The 27,188-nt window shown below is 36.3% G+C and overlaps 1 protein-coding gene and 1 long non-coding RNA gene across 14 annotated transcripts; one reads left to right on the forward strand and one right to left on the reverse strand.

Moving 5' to 3' along the window:
* Positions 1-11,804, reverse strand: LOC143383329 (uncharacterized). Of its 3 annotated transcripts, XR_013089127.1 has the most exons (5): positions 11,633-11,804; positions 11,230-11,304; positions 8,578-8,623; positions 6,104-6,186; positions 1-1,001 (listed from the first exon to the last, which is right to left on the reverse strand). It is a non-coding gene; the product is annotated as an uncharacterized LOC143383329 (long non-coding RNA). The 3 variants fall into 3 exon arrangements; XR_013089126.1 differs by lacking the exon at positions 8,578-8,623; XR_013089125.1 differs by lacking the exon at positions 8,578-8,623 and having other exon boundaries at positions 6,104-6,456.
* Znf382 (zinc finger protein 382) lies at positions 11,471-27,183 on the forward strand. Of its 11 annotated transcripts, XM_076837700.2 has the most exons (6): positions 11,526-12,241; positions 14,314-14,399; positions 14,659-14,830; positions 16,826-16,952; positions 17,286-17,378; positions 25,582-27,183. In XM_076837700.2, the coding sequence occupies exons 4-6, from the start codon at positions 16,919-16,921 to the stop codon at positions 27,009-27,011; spliced, it is 1,557 nt and encodes a 518-aa protein (XP_076693815.1). In that variant the 5' UTR covers positions 11,526-12,241; positions 14,314-14,399; positions 14,659-14,830; positions 16,826-16,918; the 3' UTR covers positions 27,012-27,183. The 11 variants fall into 11 exon arrangements, with proteins under 11 accessions (XP_076693811.1, XP_076693815.1, XP_076693806.1 ...); XM_076837696.2 differs by lacking the exon at positions 14,659-14,830 and having other exon boundaries at positions 11,471-11,845; XM_076837691.2 differs by lacking the exon at positions 14,659-14,830 and having other exon boundaries at positions 16,801-16,952.
* The last annotated feature ends 5 nt before the right edge of the window (positions 27,184-27,188 follow it).

Raw genomic sequence — 27,188 nt, forward strand, 5'->3', positions numbered from 1 at the left:
CACATTTTTTATTGGTGCATTACAGTTATACATCACATAAACACATTTTTGGCCATTTAGAGCCCATCTACTTTGCATACCCCTGAAGCACCAACATGTGTTAACAATAGTTTAGACAAATGCTATAACTATAAACAAAGAAAACACCCACTGATGCCCTTCAGAACTCTTGAGACTCCCTACTCATTGCTACATCATCACCTACATGCATAATACCCTTGTTTCCCCTAGAAGATAATATCTATTCCCTTGGGCAGTGGTCTTATGCTGCCATCTCTGTTGGGAGGGACACCCCTTTCAAGAATCTGTGAAGTGCCACTTAATAAAGCTGACTGTATATTACTGTCTCTTGTGGTCTAGTTTTTTCCTAATTTACCTCTAAGTCCTTGAACTACTATACCTGTATGGCCTGACTACTGCATGTTATGCTTAGGATTTCCAAGGGTGCTATTACAGAGAAGTCCCTTTGGAAAGTTTTCTTTAGCAGAATTATGTTCACCTCCCTCCCCAATCCTTTTCTGTCCCCTCCATTTCCCTTTTTGTCCCACTCCCTAATCCTTCTTCAAGGTTTATACCACCTCCCTTTTGCTGTGATTATAAGTTGTAAAGAGAAGCCCCACCTATGTGGTGAAGATGTTAATTGCTAACTAATCTTTCTTCAGATTTCCACCTGCTATCCTTGGTGACACCCACCCCCGCCTTTAGTCTTCAGTTCTCTGCTTCAACTATAGGAAGTAGCCCCAGGAAGTTCAGGATCATTGAGATTTTTAATTATTGGGCATGAGAATAAGGGAGACATGCCCAGAATGACAAAGACCTGGCTCAAGACATTGCCTTCTTGCCCTGTTCCTCCCTTTTCTCCCTATAAAAGCTCTTTGTACCCAGTTACTTCTGAAAAGGGAGTCCTCAAGGTCGTGTATTTTACTTCTATCCATTACCCCACACTGGGAACCATTTTTTCCTTCTCAAAAATGTTTTTATCGCCCATCTGGACTCCAAATCTGAAAGAACAGAAGAAAGAAAACAAAGTATTTTATTTCTCCTGTACCAGAAAATTAAGTGACTCAAAACTGAAAATAATGAATCAAAATTAATATAATATTATGAAATTTGAACACAGGCAACAAAATAGAGAATGAAGTTATATATAAGATGTGGAGGTTATGAGAGAACAAAAGTTAAGTCCATAGTTCTGAAATTCAGGTGTTGACCAGAATCAACTGAGAATGTTGTTGCAGGTACTGATGTAAAGCCACCAACCCAAATTAACTACATCAGCATCTAGAGGATAGGTCCCAAACATATATATTTATTTATCAACTAACTGCAGTGTTGAAGAACAAACCCAGGGTCTTTTCATGCTAAGGAAATAATCTACCCTGAGCTATATCCATGACCTCTATACCTCTATATTTTTACTATTTGTACAATATGATACATGTTGAAGGTCAAGTAGTCTTTACTCAAAATTTTTTAATTGTTTCATTTTTCTCTAGAATAAAATGCAAATAAACCCTCATGGTTAACAAGATGTATTTTTCCCATTATATCCTGTACCCTAAAATCTGGTTCAAGTTTCCAGACCATGCATTCATTTCTCATCTTCTGGAGCTTCCCAAATTTTTCATTTCACAGATGGGCTTGGTGTAGGACTGGCTCCTTCTTATCCTTCAAATTTTAAGGTCTCTTATTCAAAAAGGATAAAACAATTGACCTACTCAAAGAAGTTCATGCTTATATCTTTCTATTACAGCACCTATTTTCCTTGCTTTCATCACACATTGATTTCTCTTTATGTTGTTATTCAATAATTATTTATTATTTAAATTAATGCATTTATTTCTTTATTCCTAAAGCTTTACAAGGGCAGAAACAATAGTTTATTCATATATCACTAATCAAAAAGCTCCTAGAACAATGCAGTTGGTTACAGAACAAATTTTTCACCAAATAGATTTCAATAAGAATACAGGTAAACATTAGGAAGATAAGAAATTAACATTGAAAGAGACAGATGAATATAAAAATAAGTATTAACCAATAGTTATTTTCTTTCTTCTTCTGCCTGCTATCCTTCTCTTATCTTACTATAGTAATTGAGTATATTCTTTCCTATAATATTTTTATTTAGATGAGAATAAACATGTATCCAAATTAGCATAACTAAGGTCAAACATTGGCCTCTTTCCATGATTTTTTTTTTTTTGCTGTTATGCTAAAACTAATGCATTTTATTGACTAGTTTTGTTCTTTAAATACTATTGGTTACCAAAGGAACAGTTTGCACTAATTTCAAATTAAGCTTTCAAAAATTTACTAGTTGCAGAAGAGACATTCTTAGGTACAACACAAAATATTTTTATTGTAATCTTCAGAAAATCATAAGAGTTAACTTTAAAAGTGTTCAGATCAGCCAGCCACAGTGGCACATGCCTGTAAATCCAGTGACTCAGGAGGCTGAGGCAGGAGTATTGCAAGTAACACCTTCTCTCAAAATAACAAATAAAAGGGGCTGAGGATGTAGTTCAATGGTTAAGTACTCTTGGATTCAATCTCAAACAAACAAAGCCAAAGTGCTCAGGTCAAATAACATTATCTCAACAACACAATGTAGTCAAGTTGAAAATCAAAACAAAACTATAAACACTTTGTAAACTACAAAAGAATATGAACATTTTGGGTTTGGCTGGAAGTCGACTTCTTTTCATGATTATTCAATATCTTCTAGTACATATTTAGGGTAGTTGCCATAAATATCAACAAGGTGAATCCATTTACTCAAATTTCAAGGGAAAACAGTTTTTTTAAATAAATGTAGTATTTAATTTTGTCAGATGGCAACTTGAAATTTTTGTAGAAGTGATTACTAATACTAATGTAGTGCCACTGTGACTGGCTGACTTGAGCACTTTAAAATTAAATTTAAAAGCAGTTTTAAAGTAGCTTTACTTTTCTCTCTCACTTAAAAAATACCTAATGCACATTGTTCCTTTAACTAACTAACTGGGTTATTTGAAAAAAGAGGTTAGCTTTCATTACATTCAGGAACATGATATAAATTCTGAGCCATCATTCTTTTATCTCAATGACTTCAACAGTAGTTACTATAGAACCTCTGACACACAACATCAATCTCCCTAGATCTTTTTTTAAAAAAATTTTAGTTGTAGTTGGACACAATGCCTTTATTTTATTTATTTTTATGTGATGCTGAGGATCAAACCCAGTGCCTCACACATGCTAGGCAAGCGCTCTACCACTGAGCCACAACCCCAACCCCAATCTCCCTAGATCTTTACAGCCTTTGTATAGTTGAAGAGCAATTGGTCTTTGTATCCCCATGAAATATTAACATCACAGATATACTGTGTGTCTCTGTGTGTTCTATATGAATATGTGCTTTATACATAAAGAATAATTTTCTTGCATCTCCCCAAGCATCAATTTTGGCTCTTCTATGAACCATGTCACCCATTGAGAATATATGGATTAGGTAAAATGTTCTTAAACCAGACACTAAAAATACAACCCACAAAAGAAATAAATTCATAAATTGAACTTTATCAATTTTAAATTCTTCTCTTAAAAGACAATGTGAAGAAGCCAGGCCTGGTGGTACATGCCTATAATCCCAGCAACTCAGGAAGCTGAGACAAGAGGACTGCCAATTTGAGACCAGCCTCAGCAACATAGCGAGGCATAAGCAAGTTAGCAAGACTCTATCTCAAAATAAAAAATAAAATGGACTGGGAATGTGGCCTGGTGGTAAAGCACCCCCAGGTTCAAAAAAAATTAAAAAGACAACGTGAAGGGGCTAGGGATGTGGCTCAAGTGGTAACGTGCTCACCTGGCATGCGCAGGGTGCTGGGTTCGATCCTCAGCACCACATAAAAATAAAGATGTTGTGTCCACCAAAAACTGAAAAATAAATATTAAAAAATTCTCTCTTTTAAAAAAAAGACAATGTGAAGAGAATGAAAAGAAAAGTTAGACTGAGACAGAAGAGTTGCAAATCATACATCTGACAAAGAACTTAAATCCAGAAAATATAAAGAACTCTTCAACTTCCACAGTTAAAAACAAACAAACAAACCATAACACAAAAATGGGAAAAAATAGTTGTATATTTCAATAGTAGAGTGCTTCCTTAGCATGTGCAAGGTTGCAGATTCCATAGCAAACGGGTGGGAATGAGTAAAATACTTCAATAGACACTTCATGAAAGATAATAAAAGGATGACAAATTATCAGATGTCCAGCATCATTAGCAATTAGAGAAGTTCAGATTAAAACCATGATAAGATGCTTAAATGAAAATACCAAGAACTGGTTAGCTTACAAAGGAACTAAAACTTATAAATTACTGATGAGAATGGTTGGGGATGTATCTCAGTGGTAAAGCATCAGCTTATCATGCCTGAGGCTCAAGGTTCCATCCCCAGTATTACCCTGCCCCAAAATAAAAAGTGTTGGTGAGAATGTAAATAGAACAGTCACTTTAGAAAATTATTTGGCATTTTCTTATAATGTTAACTGTAAGCTTATGAATAAACAGCTCAGCAGTATCATTCTTATGTGTCTGCCCTAGAAAAATGAAAACTTAAATTTACACAAAACTATACATTAATACTCAAACCGGGACATACAATCAATCAACAAGTACATGAAAAAATGCTCACCATCTCTAGCAGTCAGAGAAATGCAAATCAAAACCACCCTAAGATACCATCTCACTCCAGTAAGATTGGCAGCCATTATGAAGTCGAACAATAACAAGTGCTGGCGAGGATGTGGGGAAAAGGGTACTCTTATACATTGCTGGTGGGACTGCAAAATGGTGAGGCCAATATGGAAAGCAGTATGGAGATTCCTGGGAAAGCTGGGAATGGAACCACCATTTGACCCAGCTATTGCCCTTCTCGGACTATTCCCTGAAGACCTCAAAAGAGCGTACTACAGGGATACTGCCACATCGATGTTCATAGCAGCACAATTCACAATAGCTAGACTGTGGAACCAACCCCAATGCCCCTCAATAGATGAATGGATAAAAAAAATGTGGCATTTATACACAATGGAGTACTACGCAGCACTAAGAAATGACAAAATCATGGAATTTGCAGGGAAATGGATGGCACTAGAGCAGATTATGCTAAGTGAAGCTAGCCAATCCCTAAAAAACAAATGCCAAATGTCTTCTTTGATATAATGAGAGCAACCAAGAACAGAGCAGGGAGGAAGAGCAGGAGGAAAAGATTAACATTAAGCAGAGTCATGAAGTGGGAGGGAAAGGGAGAGAAAAGGGAAATTGCTTGGAAATGAAAGGAGACCCTCATTGTTATGCAAAATTACATATAAGAGTTTGTGATGGGAATGGGAAAAAAATAAGAAGAGAAATGAATTACAGTAGATGGGGTAGAGAGAGAAGATGGGAGGGGAGGGGAGGGGGGTTAGTAGAGGATAGGAAAGGTAGCAGAATTCAACAGTTACTATTATGGTATTATGTAAAAATGTGGATGTGTAACCGATGTGATTCTGAAATCTTTGTAATGTTTTGAATAAAAAAAAAAAAAAATACTCAAACCGAATACTCAGATTCAAATTCAAAAAAACCTAAGTTCCTTAACAGGTGTATAGAAAAGCAAACTATAGTGCATCAAAAAATGAATAAAAAGGAATGAACTACAACTACTTGAATGAATTCTATTTTTTTTTTTTTTACTTATAGATGAACACAATACCTTTATTTTATTTACTTTGTACTTGGTGCCGGGGATCGAACCCAGTACCTCACGCATGCTGGGCAAGCACTCTACCACTGAGCCACAGCCCCGGCCCCATACTTGGATGAAATTTAAAGGTATTAAGCAGAATGAAAAGAGGCAGTTTCAAATGATTAAATATTATATAATTACCTTTATATAACATCCCCCAAAAGACAAAATTAAGGGATAATAAACAGATCAGTGGTTGCCAGGGGTTAGGATTCTGGAGAGTTTTTGACTATAAAGAATCATGCATGCAAGGGAGCTTTTTGAGGTGCCTCGCATGTATAAGTCAAGTGCTCTACCACTGAGCCACAACCCCAGCCCCTAGCACTGACCTTTTTTTGAAGTGCCTCATAGGTGATCATCTGTATTAAGATAAAGTTGAATATCTTCTTCCCAGTCCCTTGCTGCCAGGAACCTATTGGAGTGATGATGAACACGAACTTTGTACTTTTTATGAGACACATAAGGCCACAGGAGTTGCTGATGAAGAATGGAAGGGTTATGTGATCTGAATTAGTGGCAGTAACAAAAAACATGAAGCAGAGTGTCTTAACCTTTGGCTTTGTCCATGTCCTACTGAGTAAGAAGCACTCCTGTTACAGACCAAGGAGAACTAGAGAAAGAAAGCATAAATCTGTTTGGAGTTGCATCGTTGATGCCAATCTGAGCATTCTCAACTTGATTTCTGGGGGGGAAAAAAGAGAGAAAAAAGAACATTCCCAAACTGATTAACACTACTGTGTCTCATGGGCTAGTGCCCAAAAGATCTAGCAGAATCTATAACTTTCAAATCTCCCAGAAGAAGATAATGTCCACCAATATGTTATCAGAAAGCCCTCTTAAACAAACCAGGTTAAAATAGTGTTTTGTTATTCCAAATGTCTTGCATCACAAACACTGATATATTTCTCTGAAGAAAAAGCCTAAGAAAAATAAAGGCCAGGCATGGTAGTACATGCCTGTAATCCTGCTGCTTAGGAGACTGAGATACGGGGATCATAAATTTGAGGCCAGCTTCAGCAACTTAGCAAGACCCTGTCTCAAAATAAAACATAATTTTAGAGGCTAGGGATGTAGCACAATGGTTGAGAACCCTGCAGTATTGGGCTCAATCCTTATACTGCAAAAAAACAAAGAATAAAAGAAAAGAAAAATAAGGTGGAGGCTAAAGCATATGCTTTTGGACAACAGAAGAAAAATGACAGGAACAGATTGTGAAAAGATGCAGGTTGTCTTCTCTCAGAGCTTCTACTTAGTCCAGTCAAAATTAAGAAATTTTGAAAAGTAACAAAAAAATTGGACCTGAAAAAAAAATTAAGAATTAGTCTTAAAGGCTGGCGATATAGCTCAGTTGGTAGAGTGCTTGCCTCACGTGCACAAAGCCCTGGGTTCAATTCCCAGCATGACACACACAAAAAAGCAGTCTTAAATAGCCTTTCCTTGAACTTTGAAAAAATGCTTAAGATTCTACATAAATTAAATGCCATCTGAATGACTTTTGTTTGGCTCCTAACACCTGCTTTAACACTCTGATTTTTATATATTAATGATGTTTGGAGTTTTCTTCAGAAAAGAATGGTTAAAAGTCCCCAAGAGATGTCTCACAGACACGAGCATGTTCTAAATGTTACTTTCATATCTTTGACATATTGTTTTAAATTTGCTTCTAATTCATTCCTCTTTTGCAATACCCACCCAAAAGCTATTTAATTTTCTTGTTCTATTAGTTTCATTTATATATAATATTACAAAAGTAAAAGCTTATAAGCCATAAAGCTTATTACATAAAATCTATTTACTGGAGCTCTCAACTCTTCTTTATAATTTGGTCATAATCTGAAAATGCTTGCCATGATCAGAATCTCTCTTCCCTATGTTAGAAATATCAGGATGCCACAGATATCAGACACATCCTCAAAAGTTACTCAATAAGGCAAACTTTTCTTCTGTGGAAGAGTGTACTACCGAACAAAGTCTGGCAAGCAAGCATGCTAGGGTGAGGAGTCCACCTGTTTTTAATTCCTAAAGCAACCACTGCCCCTTGCTCTGAAAGGAGGAGCTCGGGATTACAATGCAATTGGCTAATTTTAAACTTTGGGAGGACAAAGGAAAACACTATAATCAAAATGGCTATCACTGGATCTTATATCCCAATTAAAGCTAAATATTATATTTTGAAAATGAACCACCAGACTTTCTACTTCTCACACTTATGAATTCCCAACATGTTATCTAACTTCTCTAAGAGCCCTTTTATCACATTCTCTTACTTTTACTCCCTTATATATTTGATCTTTGCTGAATGATTAGCATCTCTTTTTAATTCTGGTGTCCCTTCACATACTAGAACAAGTTCTGGCATATACGGGAAGGAATAAATATGAAAGTAAACATAACTCAAGGATATTCTTCACAGAATAGTTTTTGGAACCCATAAATATCTAGGGGTAGAGAAAATGTTAAATAATAGTGGGTAGTTATTATTCATAATAACCTTAATTCATATTAAAAGTTAAGGAATGACAATTGTGAATTACCAAGTGAGAGAAGCAGGTTAAAAAATTACTGGGTAGAGTGTTCGCGTAATGTGAGGCCCTGGGTTTGATCCTCAGCACCACATAAAAATAAATAAATAAAAATAAAGATATTGTATCCATCTACAACTAAAAAAATATTTTTAAAAATTATTGGGAGGTTTTTATTATGTACATATAATAATATATGTGGTTAAGCTCTCTCTGCTTCCTGTGCCATGTTCCCAGCTGCTTTCCTCCACCAACCCTTCTCCCATGATGTTCTGCCTCACCTCAAGCCTTGAAGAAATGGAGCCAGTAGTCTGTGGACTGAGATCTCTGAAACCAGAAGCATCAAATAAAAATAGTAATGTGGTTAAGCTTTCAGTATGTTAATCTTTTTTTGAAATATATTTTTAGTTGTTGACAGACCTTTATTTTATTTATTTATATGTAGTGCTGAGAATCGAACCCAGTGCCTCACACATGCTAGGCAAGCACTCCACCACTAAGCCACAATCTCAGCCTCCCAGTATGTTAATCTTAACTCTGAACATTACTAATTCTGTGCCTTAGCAAGTATATTATTTGCATTACCAATGCTTTGTCAATAAAATGAGAAAAGTAATAGTACCTAGTACTCAAAGAGTTGTCAAGATTATGTGAGGAGAAAAAAAGAAAAAATAACAATAACAAATTACTTCTATGATGTACCTAAAAAACACCTAATAAATATTATATATTTTATTGATGATAGACTATTTCACATCATGTAATCCATTACTACTAAAGAAAATTTCCTTATGTCCTTACCATTTTGGGACAGAAAATTTTAGCTTCTTAGGTCTGCTCTTCCTTATAAAGCTAATATAGGGCATAGCCAGCAAGCGTAGCCTTCATTAACATTATCCACAATGATTTTTCAGAAAGACAAGGAAGAAAAAGAGAATTCTGCTCATAAACAAATATAGGTCAAATAATCTAATAACAAACATAATTAAAAGATCAATTTTGTTCACTGTCCATCATACTTTTATGCACATTTATAACTACTAACATTTAATTCTGTTATCATAAATTATAAACTTATCCTTGACCATGTGATTTATATAATGAGGTCTCCCAAGACAACTGGTCTTGAGAGAATAGTGCTGTTTTATGAAAGGTTACTTCAATCTGTTCAAAATACTGCTACTACTACTAACAAATATAATTCTCAGTAGCTGCCTTACTTAGCTAACTACCTATTCTGTTTTCCTGATAATTATGAGTAAATTCCAATAGGTACTCAGAAGGGTTATGAAATCAATTAAGTATCACTGGCACTTCCTTTTTCTCCCTACCTGCAGGGAAGATAGCAAAACCAGAGACTGGGATGAATTCTTTCCAATCTGAGAAGTAGAGAAGTCTTTTCTCATTAAATAACTAATTCATGTAAATTTTCTAAAAAAAAAAAAAATTCTTTTTTTTTTTTAGAAAATTTACATGGGGGCTGGGGATGTTGCTCAAGCGGTAGTGCGCTTGCCTGGCATGCGTGCGGCCCGGGTTCGATCCTCAGCACCACATACAAACAAAGATGTTATGTCCGCCAATAACTAAAAAATAAATACTAAAAAAAATTCTCTCTCTCTCTCTCTCACTCTCTCTTAAAAAAAAAGAAAATTTACATGAATTAGTTATGTAAAATCTGAAAGAAAAAAATCTGGAAGAATATATATACCACAATATCAATAATGAACGCTTCTAGATGCTAACACTATAATTACTTATGTATCCTGTGTGTGGTGCAAGAGATTGAACCCAGGGGCATTCTACCACTGAGTTACATCCCTAGCCCTAATTTATTTTTAATTTGAGACAGGGTCTCATTAAATTTCTGAGACTGGTCTGGAACTTGAGATCTTTCTGCCTCATCTTTCAGAGTTGCTGGGATTACAGGAGTGCACCATTGACTGACTGGTACTTACATATTTTTAGTTTTATAAATCAACTTAGGTTATTGAGTTTTTTCCAACAAGACTGCATTAATCCCATCATCAGGGACACAAAATAAAACCTACAAATATTTAAAGCATTTTTCTGAAAAGTTGAGAAGGAAAGCTCGTCTAATTATTACAAAAACCTAAAGAAACAGGCTAGCAAAATGACAGGGAACAGTACTAAAACCAAATGACTGAAATAATAAGCCCACCAAGTCTTGTACATTCTTTTACCATATTTCACCAATATAATGACATTTTCAATATTAAGATTTTTCCTGTGAAGTTGGGCCCAGTTGTGCATCCGTGTAATTCCAAGGGCTCTGGAGGCTGAGGCAGGAGGATCACAAATTCCAGGCAACCTGGACAACTTTGTGAGAACCTGTTTAACAACAACAACAACAACACCAAAAAAAGAAACTAGAAAAACTAGGGCTGGGGATGTAGCTCAGCAGTAGAGCAACCCTAGGTTCAATATCCAGTATGAAGAGGGGAGTTGATTTGGTTCTCTGAAGTCTGGGACTGGAATCTGTTTCTGCGTTCACAGCTGTTTTCTGTAGACAGCGCTATGAAAAAGCTGTGGATAGGCAAATTGCCCCCACAAAGCTTCTAAAAAGGGATTACCAGGGGGAACGAATTGTAGTTTTGGAACCTCAACATCTTGTCTTCCCAGGACTCCGCACTGGGGACAACTCCAGTCCTAAACTCTCCGTACCAAACACAAGGCTCCTTTTTAAAATTCTAGGTTTCAAATATCCAACCTCCCCTTTGGTAACCATTTGACCGCATGCTCCGCAGTGAGGCTCTAAAGTGAAATGGCAGTGAAAGAAATCCCAGTGAAAGAAATCCCAGTGCAACAAATTCCTTGGAATTTGGGTGGGCTCCACTGCATGCCAACGGTGTACTAAGCCCTGAACAATGGATACCGAATGCACTCATTCTGTTTGAAAGCAACAGAGGCCATACCCTGGAGTCTTCCAGTCGCCTGGGGCCCTGGTTCACATCCGCAGGTCTTGAACTGCCAGATGAATCTCTAGTTTCCTAAAAGTTGAAAACAAAACTACAGGTCAGTTTTGATCACAGTTTCTGGTCGGTCACAACAGCCAGGCACAGAATCACTAGGATCACAGAATGACATACCTCACAATCGCCGCTAACTAGGGTCACACGTGCGGCCCCGCCCACGAGTCCCGCGAGCCCAATCAGCAGTCGGGTCCCTCCGCACCGCGCACACATGACCGCGACCACAAACACTCGCCACAGCAGCTGGCTCCGGCTTCTGCCTCCACGCTCCCACCCACATCCCGGGAACTCGGAGCCTCCTGCTGCGAATTCCTCTCGCACCCGGACCTGGGTCACCTCAACTCACCACACAGAAAATAATGACCTCAAGTCCAGAAGAAAATGAAGCAGGGGTCGCATTTCATTGGCAGACCTGGGGACTTGGGGTAAACCTAGTCTACGCTGGAGCGGAGCAGAGGTTGATAAGACCGCGCAGCAACTAACGGGCCGCCCCGGAGACTCCTGGGAGCGCAAACCCACGGCGCGAATGCGCAGGCGCAGACAACAGGCTCGGCCGGGAGTGAGGCTGGTGGGTCTTAGGGGTTCGGAGGAGGCCGAGGAAGGAGCTTTGAAGTCCTGCCGGGAGAGCAGACTAAGGGAGAGGAGAGATCGGGGAGGGGAGATCGGGGAGGAAACCCGGAGTCCGATCCCAGCCTAGCAGTTTAGGGGAGGGAACCAGGACCGCAGTATTCGAACGCTCAGATCTGTAAGAGCAGGGCCTCGGGCGTGGTTCGTGGGCGTGACCCTGAGGATGACCGTCAAGTGACCTGGAGCTAGCCTTGCGAAGAGGGATTTTGCCTGTTTGACAACCCAGAGGAATTCTGTCGCGCAAATCGTGTCCCTGCGCATAGCGGGTGCTGCGAGTGTGTATATATTTTGGGGGGTGTTCCCCTGTACACAACCTGCTGCCTTTTGGGTGCGTGCCACTCTTTGGGATGTACCCTCCGATTGTGTGAAAGGTAGACTTAGCTGTGTAGCTGCATGAGGTTTCCCCTGCGTGTGTGTAGTTTTAGATTAGGTGTGAGTAGTATTCGAGACGGCATGTGGAGAGTTGAAAGTGATTTGTGAATGTGATTGTGACTTTACCTGTAATTGCATAATGTGCTTTATGTGGCTATGAATGACATGTGGGGGGGCTATGGATTGATGGTTTTCGGAAGAATCTTTAATTGAAGATCACTATGTGTGTATGACCTACCGTTTGTTTCTGATGGTTTTGTGACTATGGTAACCTAAATATTAAATGATTGAAGAATTCTGTAAGAGCACATCTAGTTGATTGTGTTATATTTGATTATCTGAATAGTAGCCATGAAGCCTACTTCCAGAATTTTAACTAAATAGTAATTTTGCAAATACAATAGAAATATAAGTAGTAAAAAGCAATAATAAGATTTTCATAATTCCCAGGAGGTTAGATTCCTGTCCTATAAGCACCATAATAACCAAAATCAATGTGTCGAATAGTGTTTCATGGAAAGCATGTAGGAAAAAATAATTTTTACCCATAACTACCACTTTTAACACATATATTAGTGAATTTTCCTTCTCATGGGTTCAATCAAGGCTGATAGCGTCTTCAGGCATTCTAAGATAATAAAAGTCTTTGATAACACTTCTAATTACAAGGCCAGTCTCATTTTAGTACTTAAAATAATTGAATTTTTTTCCTTCTGTTTTTACTGAGGATGAATCCATGGTTATTCTACCACTAAGCTATCTCCCCAGCCTTTTTATTTTTTATTTGGGGTCTTGCCCAGGCTGGCCTCAAACTTGCAATCCTCCTGATTCAGCCCCCAAGTGGCTGGGATTACAGGTGTGCCCCACTGTGCCCAGATAAAATAATTATTTTGGTAACTAAAATATTCACTGCAGCAGTCAACATTTCAAACTTTGCTTAGCAAAATAATATTCCTTCTGTCTGGAACTCTACAGAGTACAAAGTGTGCTTAAACAGTTACTTTTCTATTTCCCATACATGTACTACAAAATGTATTTTCCAATACTTAATCTTTAAATTATTAATAAATTAACAGAATACTTAATTTCAGCAACTGTGCTTTTTAAGTAATGTGCTTCATGTAAAGCAATAAAAAGTTGAGTAGAAAAATATAATGTTCAGACTTAGTCACATAGGGAAATTGATTGTGTGATAAAGATCACATTTACCATCAGTTGAAATTATATAGATTATATAGTATGTGGTATTGCTAAATAAAACTTATAGGAGAAAAAAATATTCTCAAGGCAAAGACACTGTAATAGTCATGACAAACCAAGAAAACTTGTTTACAACTTAAAATAGATAAAGGGTTAATTTCCTAAATTAGAGAAAAAGAAGAAGATACAGGCTGGGGGTACAGCTCAGTGGTAGAGCACTTGCCTAGCATGCATAAAGCTCTATGTTCAATCCCCAGCACCATAAAAAACAAAAACAGTAAAACCTAAAAACCCATGATAAATAAGTAAATAAAATAAAACGTAAGGAAATTCATTATAGAAAGAAATAAGGAATGGCTTTTAACTTATTAAAATAAGCTTATTCTCATCTAAAGTAAGTGTATACTTTAGAACTACCAATAGGCAAATAAAAAGTTCTGAACTTGTTTGTCAGGGCATGGGAAGATAGTCTCATGCACTGTTGGTAACAGTATAAATGGATAGTCCATGAAAAACAATTTGGAAACATACAAACCTGTGCTCCATTGGAGATGGGAGGTAGAGTCACAGGGTGTAAAACAATATTCCTTTCCAAGCTTAACAGGCTTTACAGGTTCCCAGAATCCATTCTTCTTCAGCAAGAGACTAGGGTTCTAGAGTTGGGGAAGAGCTGAATTTGTCCCATGTTCCCACTAACCTCTAGCCTGTATTTCTGAGGTGTATGCAGTGGGCAAGTGATGAAACTGTGAAAAATAATATAGCTTTACCTAGTTATTCTGGAAGATCTAAGTCAAATATGTACTCACATGGCTCCTTATATATCTCTAGTTTTGCCTCAATAGGACTCTTTCCTTACCAAAAGAAGAGTTCAAAGAGAAGTTTCATCTCCTACAAATCTCAAAGCTATGTCTAAGGTGAGATATTTCCTCTCTTTTCTTTTCCCCAGGAAATATGAACATTTATTTAGCAATGTTGCTTAAACTTCCTGGATGTTGAGATTTGCTTTCATGAAATGTCTTCAGTCAGGACCCAGATTAGGGTGAGGCAAGCAAATGGCGTGAGGTACGATTTTTAAGACATACTGTTAGTGCTATGCCTTCCTAAATTTTGCACCTTCAGTGTTTCACCTACCTTATCCTATTTGCAACCCTGTTTCCAAATTCTCCCTTCCAGCCAGATAAACTGAAGCCTTCCCCAAGTGTGATTGGATATATCATTCATCATCTCCTTTCTCAGTCTTCTCACTAACATACTGCTGTAACAGAAAGCTATTGTCTTGATTTAATGGAAATATATTACTTGGAATGAATCTACCTTCTCTTGACCCTACTTCTACACCCAAGTTGTAAGTAGTCAAGGAGCAGACAGAAAAACCTTGCTTATCTCCACTAATCAAGATTTTTGCAATGATATGGTGGGAGGTAGAATGGGTAGTTCATATTATTACTTTGTGGAAGGATGTCGTGTTTTGTGAGGTTTTTCAGTATGGAGATTTGATATGAACTTGTATAGAAAACTGAGGTTTTTTTTAAACTTTATTTTACCTATTTATATGGTGCTGAGAATTGAACCCAGTACCTCACACATGCTAGGAAAGTACTCTACCACTGAGCCACAACCTCAGTGAAAACTCAGGTTTTGTATTCCTCTTCTCCTGTCTTCCTATTTTACCCATGTCTGCCAATAGTTTCTACAAATTGTGGCCTGCCATGAAAAATCTTTCCAGTATTCCAGTGCTGTTATTGACTTATTCTTTTTAGTTTCTTCTCATTTTTTTATGTTTGTACAGGGGAAGGAAATGCATATGCTAGTCCACTCCTGAAATATCTACACTTAAATCAAAAGTGGTACTCTGTCCTATTTTTCTTTTTCTTACAGAAAACTCCTCATCTACCAACCTTTAAAATACTGGTTTTCCCCAGATGCTAATTGGTTTTCTTCTCTTTACAGCCTTTTCCTCTGTACACGTCAGATTCATTGTGAAGGCTACACATTCTTGATTTCAGTGGGTCTCACTTTGACCTCTTAAGTGTCTGAACCATATATTCAACATCCAATAGTTATCACCCCCTATATGTTACTTATACACTTTAAGTATCTTTATGAGGTTTACCTTATAATCTCCTTTTGCTCAGCCTATTCTCTCTTTTTCCCATTTCTATTTACTAGTCCTAGCACCTACACACTTACCTATTCAGATAATCTGATAGCCCTGCCTTTCTTTTTTCCACTCTAAAGCCAATTTGTGACCAGTTCTGTTGAATTTCATCATCTAGTAACCACCTATCTTCTCTCAGTTCATTACTATGATCTTAACCTATGAGGCATTTCTAAGTGGTTTCTTGTCTTTCTTACCTAACACACCATAAGCATCTTTGCCAGTCATTGAAAGTGTTATCTCAAAAGTAAAAATTTTATCATATAACATGTATTTACTTATGTTTTTCATGTTCTTTATACTCCTTAAAGCAGAGACTCAAAATGGGGCTTGCATCATAGTGGAATGTACAAGACATTATACTGGAAGAGAAGAAAATATTAACAGTATATCTTTGAGAGCAGTTATCATTAACAATATGGATTGCCATTAATGCCTATTTGTTATTTTATAAGTAACTATGTAACTATGAATATTTTGGGAATATATTCACTACATTTTTAATACCACTGCTATAAAGGAAAAAAAGTTCAGTATTATTCCATAATAAAACTCCTACCTTCTTCCATATCTTTTCCTTTTCAGAGCTCAAAAATTTGTTTCCTAACATACTATACCTTTTGCTATTTCCTGAATTTACTAACTGGTTTTCTTCTCCCCATGAATTTTTAAAAGCAGATGCCCTGTATTCCTACAAAACAAATTTATTGTGAGTACAAAGCTTTTATGTCCTCAGTGAAGCTTCAGAGTACAAAATGAAAATTTTCTTTGCTTTATGACACTTTCCCTTGTATGTATTTCTGTCATTGCATATGTAATACCTATTGAGTGCATGTATGCCTCTCTCTTAGCCTGTACTTTCTCATGAGCAGAATCAGGATTGTATTCATTTTGATCCACCAGATAGCCAGTCATATTCAGGTCAAATAATGTGATCTCTTTATATAGATACATACATACATACATACATACATGTATATAGATATGTACACACATGTAATATATATACATATTAGCATGAGACAATAATATTGATAAATATATCTTCAGAGAGAAATTTTTATAATATAAAATAATTTTAAAAACTGTCTGATCACTGAACATTTTTAGAACTAGGTTTCCAATATCTAGTTCTCACCCATTTCCGATCACTTCAGGATGAACTAGAGTATGCCCTTACAGGGATCAGTGTCATTCAAGGATGTGACTGTGGACTTCACCCAGGAGGAATGGCAGCAACTGGATCCTGCTCAGAAGGCCCTATACAGGGATGTGATGTTGGAAAACTATTGCCACTTCATTTCTGTGGGTAAGGGACCCTCCTTGAATCTTTCAATATCATATACTTCCAAGAATTCTTAAAACAGGTGGGGATGAATGGAAAAACCCATACTTAGATGCAGAAGACCTTGGGTTGGATCCAAGCACCACAGGAAAAACATCCTGAAATATAAAGAACTTTGATTACAGGTATCAAAAATGATAAATTTCTTTTTGTTAGCAGAAATGTTGCTGAGTGCAAGATATTAACTTAACAAGATGTTAGCATGTCCCTCATCTGCCACTTTGATAATGCTATATCTTTCTTTTCCTTCAATATTTTGGAGTCCAGTTTAGACCAAGTCTCCTTTTTCATTTTCAGGATTTCACATAACTAAGCCTGATATGATCCGCAAGTTGGAACAAGGAGAAGAACTATGGTCAGAGAGAATTTTTGCAAGTCAGAGCTACCTAGGTGAGTCTATACAGCTAAAAGTCCAGTGGACATCAAAACTCAGGTAGTTGATACCTTTGCATGTTTTTAGGGACCTACTTTTAAAAATTGTGGTAAAATATATATAACAGAAAATTTACCATCTTAAATATTTCTAAGCATATACTTCAGCAGTGTTAAGTGCATTCACATTTTTATGCAGTCATCACTACCATCCATTTCCAGAACTCTACATCTTGAAAAACTGAAACTCTGTACCCTTTAAATAATAACTTCCCATTACTAGAACTCTTAGCCCCTAGCCACCACCATTCTTCTTTCTGACTCTGTGAATTCGACTACTGTGGGTGCCTCTTATAAATAGAATAATTTAGCATTTTTCCTTTTTTGTGAATGGCTTATTTTACTTATGTCCTCAAAGCTCTTCCATGTTGTAACATGTCAGGATTTCCTTCCTTTTTAAGGCTGATTAATATTCCATTCTTGGGCTGGGATTGTGGCTCAGTGGTAGATCGCTTGCTTGGCAGATGGAAGGCTTTGAGTTCAATCCTCAGTACCACATAAAAATAAATAAATAAATTAAATAAAGGTATTGTGTTCAACTACAATTAAAAAAATAAACATTAAAAAATTCCATCGTTTACATATACTGTGTTTTGCTTATTCACTCATTCATGAATGAGTTGTGTTGCTATTATGAATAATGCTGCTATGTATAAGCATATGTATCATCATGAGTTTCTAGTTTTAATTCTTTTGTGTATGTTCCCAAAAATAGAATTGCTGGATACTAACAGGACTCTATGCTTAATTTTTGAGGTGTTACCATTCTGTTTTCCATATCAGCTGCATCATTTTACATTCCTACCATAGTGTGCAAGGGTTCCTATTTCTTCACATTTTCACCAACAATTATTTTCTAGGGATGTGTGTGTGTGTGTGTGTGTGTGTGTGTGTGTGTTTTACTAGGAATTAAACCCAGGGGTACTTTACCACTGAGTTTCATTCCCAGCTATTTTTATATATTGCTTCACATTATTTTACTGGGTTTGTTTATTTTTTATTTTTATTTTTTGCCACACTGGGGATTGAACCCAGGGTGGTCCACCACTAAGTTACTTTCATCCCCAACCCTTTTTATTTATATTTTTATTTTGAGACAGGGTCTCACTAATTTGCCAAGGCTGGCCTCAAACTGCTGGGATTATAGGCATGCACCTGTATGCCTGCCCCCCACCTCCTTTTTTTTTTTTTTTTTTGAGATAGGTCTTGCTAATTTGCCCAGGATGGCCTCAAACTTAGAATCCTGCCATGTCAGCCTCCCATGTAGCTAAGATTAGGTGTACACCGCTATGCCCAGATCAATTTTTTTATGATAACCATCTAATTAGGGATCTATTTCTAAAGACCTGAGATCTGGGCTGGGGTTGTGGCTCAATGGTAGAGTGCTTGCCTAGCACATGTGAGGCACTGGGTTCAATCTTTAGCACCACATAAAAATAAATAAAGGCATGTGTCCACCTATAGCTAAAAAAAAAAAGACCTGAGATCTGTGAAGTGTCCATATGTGGCTGACTGTCATACCTCTAAAAATCTAAATTTTAGTTTTCAATATCATTTCTCATGTAAATGTTTTTCTTGTTTGCCTTCTGTTTATAGAAATATTGGCTCACTGTTAACTTACCAAGAATCCATTCCAAGATTTGTAGGTATTTCATACAAAGTGACCTTCAGTAATTTCTTTGAGTTGTGCAAAAATAGCAACCCATATTCTCACATCCCATTAAGTTCTGTCAGGTCTCTTCCAGATCAGTCCCTCCCCAGGATAATCACAGTTGATTTCCACCAGCAGAGATTCGTTTTGTCTTTTATAGACCTTTGTCATATGGGCTCAATGTCTGAGAAATTTACACGTGTTTGCATTTATACATAGTTTCTTACTTTAATTGTGGGATAGTATTCAATTGTACAAATATACCAGTTTGTTTCTCTATGCTCTATTAATAGACATTTGGGGTCTTTCTAGTTTGGATACATTATGAATAAAGCTGCTGTAAACATTCTTATAAAAATCTTTTTGTGGACATAGGTGTTTATTTCTCCTCAGTAAACACCTAACAGTGATTCTGTTGATTCATAAATCAGGTATATGTTAATTGCCAGTTTTTTAAAGTTACTGTGCCATCTTAGACTTTTGCCAGCAATGTATAAGAACTTTGTCCCACATTCTCTTCTACATTACTTCCTGATAGTATATCTTTCCAATTTAACTTAGATTTCTCTTATAAATTATATGTTGAAAAAAATTTTAGGTGCTTTTTATGTTACAGGTGTTCGCTCAAGTGTTGATTTTTTATTGGGTAGTATATATTTTTCATTGAATAATAGGAATTTTTTACATATTTTAGATAGGAATTTTTGTTTAGTGTACACATTGCAAATATTTCCCCTATTCTTTAGTGTGCCTATTCATTTTCTTAAGTATTTAGCATTTTAACCTACCCAGGATCCCAAAGAAGAAAAAGAGAAAAATATTATATTAGCTGATAATTTATAATCTTACTTATTTTACCAGTATTGTACTGTGTGATAGTCACTGTTCAAGGCACTGTGGGTACAGCTAAATTTTCTTGCCTCATAAAGCACTTATTCTGCTGGGGGAGCCATGCCAGAAACACCATAAAGAGGTAGATGTAGAATAGTATGGTATGTAATGTGAAAAGTGGAAAGGAGGGAAAAGTGAGGCAGAGGAAGAGAATGTGGTGAGGAGGTTGTGAAATTTATTTTACAAGGCAGGGAGTTAATTTTTAAAAAAAGAAAATATGAATGAGGACCTAAGGGAAGAGAGGAAGTGAACCTAGCAGAGTTTAGGAAGGGAACTTTAATGCAGGTCCCTTTTATGCAGAACAGTAGGTGAAAAGCACTGAGGGTAGTTCTGTTTGTCATCTGTGACTGGAGCAGAGTGAATGGCGGGGGAAGAGGAGAAAAGAGAGAAGAGGCCTGAAGGTTAAGAGGCCTGAGGCACCTGTGTCCTTGGAGGGCACTGTGAGGGTTTTGACTTTTATTATGGCTAAAGTGGAAGCCACTGGAAGGTTTTCAACAAGGCATTCATGATCTAATATCAGTTTGTTTGTCTGTTTTTTACAATACTGGGAATTAAACTCAAGGACAATTTACCACTGAACTACATCCCCAACCCTTTAAAAACAATTTTTTTTGAGACAGGGTCTCCTCACTAAGTTGACAAGACTGGACTTAAACTTGAAGTCATCCTGTATAGCTGGGATTATGGACCTGAACAAATGTGCCCAGCTCAACTTCAGTTGGAATTTATTAAAATTGTGTTCCTTGGTGTAGTATAGTAGCTGAAAGTGGCATGATTGAGAATTGACTTGAGAGGAAGATAGATATAGATCTAGGAAGGTCAGGTAGGAGGCCAGTCAATGCATTGATCCTGACAAGGGAAGATGGTGGCTTGGCCCAAGGTGTACCTATTCATTTTTAAGGTATCTTTATGAACAGAAGTATTTAATTTTGAGGAAGTCCAGTTTAGCCATTTTTTCTTTTATAATTAGTTCTTTGATCTCACAAATATCTGTCCAAGTTATTATGGTAGTTCCCTATATTTTCTTCTGAGAATGTTGTGTATATTTTTGTTTTCATGATTAATTTTATGATCTACCTCATGTTAAATTTCACTTATGATATGAGGTGAGTCCTAAAAGGTATTTTCCTCCATATGGATCTCAATTAGTTCCATCACTATTTGTTAAATTGAATCAAATTGTTCTGGTGATCATATAGAAAATTATTTGATCATATTTGTGTCACTCCATTTTTTAACTCTCTATTATTTCCTTTGATATATTTAAGTCATATTTCCAATACTACCTGTTCTGTGATTACTGTGATTTTATAATGAGTCTTGAGGACAGTTAATTTAGTCCTCCAAGTTTATTCCCTTTTAAATTGTTTTGGCATTCTAGGTCATTTTCTTCTCAAATACATATTACAATCAATTTCTTTATTTCTTTAAGTAAATGTCCCAGGATTTGAGAGAACTAAAATCTTAGCATTATTGAGTCTTCTGGTTTGTAACCATACTTTATCTTTCCATTTTAGTAGCTTTCCAAATTCCTATAAGGAGTGTTTTATTATTTTTATTATTGTAAATTATTAATTAAGTTTATATTTTTAATATTTTTTATGATATTGTAAATAGTAGGATTTTTTGTGTGCTCTGACGACTGAATTCTAGGGTCTTTTGCATGCACCACTGAGGTATACTCCTAGCCCAAGGCAGGATTTTTAAATTTACTTGCTGATTTATATAAACACAATTTTCATATATTGACTTTTCATATTTATGGTTGTGTTAGGTTTATTGTTTATTGTTGCTGTTTATTATAGTAATATGCCTTAACCAAGGTTTCAGTTACTTACAGGGTCATCTACAGTCCAAAAACTATTAAATGGAAAATTCCAGAAATAAGTAATCCATGAGTTTTAATATGCACACTGCTCTGAGTAGCATGATGAAATCTCATAGTGTCTCATTCTGTCCCACCTGGGATGTACATCATCTCTTTGTCTAGCAACTCACTAATCACTTAGTTGCCTCTTGGTTGTCAGATCAACTGTCATAATATCAGTATCTCAATACTGTGTTCAAGTGATTCTTGGGTAGTAGCCTAACTATATCACAATGCCTAAGTTATTCTTCTCATCATATGGGCTTTGTATCATCTCCTATTATCACAAGAAAGGTGAGTATACAATATAATAAATATTTTAAGAGAGGGAACAAGCCTAAATAAATAGAGGTGATAGAATTTGCAGACTAGGTTGTTAAAACACCATCATAAGTTACCTCATTGTCTCTGGACACAGTGGCACACATCTTAATTACAGAGCATGAGTATTTTATATTGACTTACCTGTGTAAAGTAGGATGGTTAAAAAAAGGGGGAAAGATAGTCGGGCATGTGGTGCAGACCTGTAATCTCAGCTACTCAAGAGGCTAGGGCAGAAGGATCACAAGTTTGAGGACATTCTTGGCAGTTTAGTGAGAACCTGTCTCAAAATTTAAAACTAAATAAATAAAAGACTAGAGTTGGGTGGCACATTCCTATAATCTCAGCAACTCAGGAACCTTGAGTCACAAGATTAAGGCCAGCCTTGGCAACTTAGTACAACCCTATCTCAAAATTTAAAAAATAAAAAAGTTTGGAGATATAGCTCAGTGGTAGAGTGCTTGACTAGCATGTGCAAAGCCCTGCTGTTCAGTTCCTAATATTACCAAAAAAAGAGAGAAATAAAGACAAGTCTAGAAAGGTAGCAGCAATAAGGCATCAAAAATGGAGTCAGACTCTGCTACACATATAAATGCTTAGTAAAAGAAAATGTAGTGACTATGTATCAGACAGCAAATTTCAGCACATGGAATATTATAGCAATAAAGAGGGACATAGTATCAAAATTTTTTTAGATGTTGATGAACCTTTATTTTATTCATTTAGTTATATGTGGTTCTGAGAATCAAACTCAGTGCCTCACACATGCTAGGCAAGTGTTCTACCACAGAGTCACAACCCCAGTCCACATAATATCAAAACTTATAACAGTCTTCTGGCCTTTCCTTGGAGTGATGGTATACACTTGTAATCCCAGAGATTTGGGAGGCAGAGGCAGGAGGATTGCAAGTTTCAGATCAGCCTCAGTAATTTAGTGAGACTCTGTATTAAAATGAAAATAATGTTTTATTTGTTTATTTTTTAATATTTATTTTTTATTTTTAGGTGGACACAATATCTTTTTTTTATATGGTTTTGAGGATCAAACCCAGCGCCACGCACATGCCAGGCGAGCATGCTACCGCTTGAGCCACATCCCCAGCCCGAAAATAATGTTTTAAAAAGTGTCTGGTTTGAAACTCAGTGGTTAAGTGCCCCTGGGGTTAAATCTCCAGTTCAAACAAAAAGTTATAACAGTCTTTAACAGAGCTTCAAAATATATCAACATTCACCTTTTATCATAGTCACTCTCCATTGGAGTCTTTTTAGTGTTGTTAGTTTTTTTCCTTTAATGCTGGGGATTGAACCCAAGGCCTCATACATGGTAGGCAAGTGCTCTCCTATATTTCTGGCCCTTTTTATTTTGTATTTAGGTTCAGGCTGGCCTCCTCAGCATTCTGATCCTCCTGGAGGATCTGAGTCTCCTGAGTCTCTGGGATTACAGGAATGGATCAACATACCTAGCTAAAGTCCTTTATTTTGCCTCTCCTTACTATAGCTTGTAACATACTAGGTATTTAATAGTTACCTTATTCATTATCTTATGGTGCCATGCAGTGAATTCATTCAGAAATCATTTAATGTTAAGTTCCTTTTAGATATATCTGCTGAAATAACATTCCCTCACCTCGTATAACAACATGTTAATGTGTACTCAGAATATCTCAGATAGTCAATTGACTATATAATTATTGACTAATAAAAGCACATATTTTTGGCTGGGAAAGCAAAATTATCAAATTGAGCATTTAAATGGAACAGTCATGTTAAAATATCAGGTTTTTAAAAGATTTCTTGAAATGGATGGTCTAGACCCTACTTTTATGCCAATTTCAGACAAATTAGATGCTGAAAAGTAGAAAGACCATGTGAAGGCCTTGGGGAAAATATGGATAGTAGCATATCTTGGAGCTATTTGAGGTTCTGAGGAAGACAATTTAACTTCAATTACCAAATAGCCTAGTTTTACGTGTTTAAGAAGTACACATAAGTGGAATTATACCATATATGTACTTTATTGCATAAATCTTACACTCTGAAAAATGAGAATCATCCCTGTTGGCCATTACATATTATAGGTTTCCTTTTTCTTGCTGAGGTATAATTCCATTGTGTGTGTATACAAAATACATTATTATCTGTTTACATTTTGATGGATATTTGAACTTTTTTTCCAGTATAGTGCTATTATAAATAAAAATGTGTCATAGGTAAGCTGAATCTACCCTTGAAATTGCTCCCCCAAATGTATAATAATACTATTATATAGTATATAATAATACTATTATATAGTCAAGAACTTATAGAAAAAATATAGTTAAGCCAGATGTACTGCTGCACACCTAGAATCCCAGCTAATTGAGAGGCTGATGCAGGAGGATCACAAGTTCAAGGCTAGCCTGGGCAATTAGTGAAACCTTGTCTCAAAATTAAAATTAAAACAGGCTAGTGATGTGGCTCAGTGTTAAAGTACCTCTGGGTTCAATCCCAAGTAACCAAAAAACAATTATATTTAAGGTCAACTGGTACCCTACATATTCATTGAAGAATCTATTCCTTCACACCCCTACAGAGAATAACAAAGCTGATGTATGTTTCTACATTGGGAGGAAAACTTGAATCCTTTTCCTCTAAAACTGAAAAACAGTAATTCAACATATTGAAAAGAGAAGAGGTTAAATTGATGGTCAGGAGAATTTTATTACTGACCATTTCTGGGAGAATAAATTGATGGTGGCAACAATCATAATACAATAATGATTATATTCATGTTGCAAGTATAATTTGTCATCTTGTTAACTTTATAATTCTTCATGGAAATATGTTTTCTTGATTCTTTACTTCAAGAGAAAATAAATCATAGTCATATGGATAGTGAGGGCCAAGACTGTAAATCAGTGTTTCTGTACATTAGGAAATGAGTTTGAGAAAGTTCATTTGCTATGGATTGAATAAGTGGAAATGAGGAAGAAATGAGTGGAAGCATTTTACAATATTTATATAAGAAATGAGGAAATAAATATGTAGGTTTTCATCTCTGCCTAAATAATTTTCCTTGTTACACTACTTACTATTTGGTTCCCTTGCTAGGCTCATTTCATTATCTCGTAATTTTCCCATTTAAGAACAATTACTCTTTCACAATTCTTATCTACTGTTCACCTCTGTTTGTGCTTATTATACCATCTCCATGCAGCTGACAATTGCAGCATAACAAAGATATAATTGTTCTTTCTTTATGCCAGTTTTTCCTCATTTCGGTGGCACAGCAGGGTTTTTGTTTATGTTTTCTCTACCAGGAGGTTATTTATTCTAGCCTTTTTTAGACCACAGTAGCAAGTCGATAGTTTCATATGAGTTGTTCATATATACATGCAATCCACAGTATGTATAAAAAGACTTACAATGTTGTTAATTGTATTCTCTTCTAGAAGATGGGAAAGCTGAAGATGTTTTAGTGAAGTTCAAAGAATTCCAAGACAAGCAATCTAGATCAGTTGTGTTTATCAATCACAAAAAACTTATTAAGGAAAGAAGTAATATTTATGGGAAAACCCTTACTCCAGGCAAGAACCGCATGATTTCAAAAACAATGTTATGTGAATATAATAAACCTGATGGAAAAGTTTTGAAAAATATTTCAGAATTAGTTATTAGGAATATAAACCCTGCAAGAGAGAAGTTTGGTGAGAGTAATGGTTGGGAGAAGTCAGTCCTCAACACTAAGCATGAGAAAATTCAACCATCAATAAATTTCCATAAACAAACAAAAAAGGATGTTGATGGTAAACAGGAAGTTACTCAACATCAGAAGGTTCAAACTCCAGAGCAGCCATTTGAATGTAATGAACGTGACAAATCCTTCCTTATGAAAGGAATGTTATTTACACAGACTAAAGCTCACAGAGGAGAAAGAACCTTTGAATTCAATAAAGATGGAATTGCCTTCCTAGAAAGGTCAGATCTTGGTATCCATCCACATAATCTTATAGAAAAGAAGTCCTCTGCATACAACAAATATGGGAATGGGAAATTCCTGTGCAGAAAGTCTGTTTTTATTATGCATCAGAGATCTCAAATAGAAGAGAAACCCTTTCAATGTCCTTACTGTGGGAATGGCTTCAGAAGGAAGTCATACCTCATTGAACATCAACGAATTCACACAGGTGAGAAACCCTATGTTTGCAGTCAATGTGGAAAGGCCTTTCGCCAGAAGACAGCCCTCACTCTTCATGAAAAAACACATATAGAGGGGAAACCCTATCTTTGTATTGATTGTGGGAAATCCTTCCGCCAGAAGGCAACCCTCACTAGACATCACAAAACACATACAGGGGAGAAGGCCTATGAGTGTACTCAGTGTGGAAGTGCCTTTAGAAAGAAGTCATACCTCATTGATCATCAGAGAACTCACACAGGGGAGAAACCATATCAATGTAATGAGTGTGGGAAGGCATTTATCCAGAAGACAACCCTCACAGTACATCAGAGAACTCACACAGGAGAGAAACCCTATATTTGTAACGAATGTGGGAAATCCTTTTGTCAAAAGACTACCCTCACTCTCCATCAGAGAATTCATACAGGGGAAAAACCCTATATTTGTAATGAATGTGGGAAGTCCTTCCGCCAGAAGGCAATCCTTACTGTTCATCACAGAATACATACGGGAGAAAAATCCAATGGATGTCCTCAATGTGGGAAAGCCTTTAGTAGAAAATCAAACCTCATTCGCCATCAAAAAACACACACGGGAGAGAAACCATATGAATGTAAAGAATGTGGGAAATTCTTCAGTTGTAAGTCAAACCTCATTGTCCACCAGAAAACTCATAAAGTAGAAACTATGAGAATTCAGTAAGTGATGTGACTTTTTTAATAAAAGCTTTTCAAGTCATAGCAACCCTGTACCTAATGTTGCTTGCAAGTGTAATAATATTTAGTAATTTAAGATAATATGCCATGTATTTACTGTTTGGTAGCCTGTAAAACACATATACACACACAATATTGTTGGAAATTTAAACAAAAATCTTTG

The sequence above is a fragment of the Callospermophilus lateralis genome, chromosome 18, assembly GCF_048772815.1.
Source record: "Callospermophilus lateralis isolate mCalLat2 chromosome 18, mCalLat2.hap1, whole genome shotgun sequence".
NCBI classification, from domain to species: Eukaryota; Metazoa; Chordata; class Mammalia; order Rodentia; family Sciuridae; genus Callospermophilus; species Callospermophilus lateralis.

What these genes read in the sequence shown, in the direction of transcription:
- Znf382 (XM_076837691.2), top strand. Translation starts at nt 16,814, where the DNA reads ATGCCCTTACAGGGATCAGTGTCATTCAAGGATGTGACTGTGGACTTC. An exon ending in TTGCCACTTCATTTCTGTGG is followed by an intron (nt 16,953 to 17,285) that starts GTAAGGGACCCT and finishes TTTCATTTTCAG; the next exon opens with GATTTCACATAACTAAGCCT. An exon ending in TGCAAGTCAGAGCTACCTAG is followed by an intron (nt 17,379 to 25,581) that starts GTGAGTCTATAC and finishes ATTCTCTTCTAG; the next exon opens with AAGATGGGAAAGCTGAAGAT.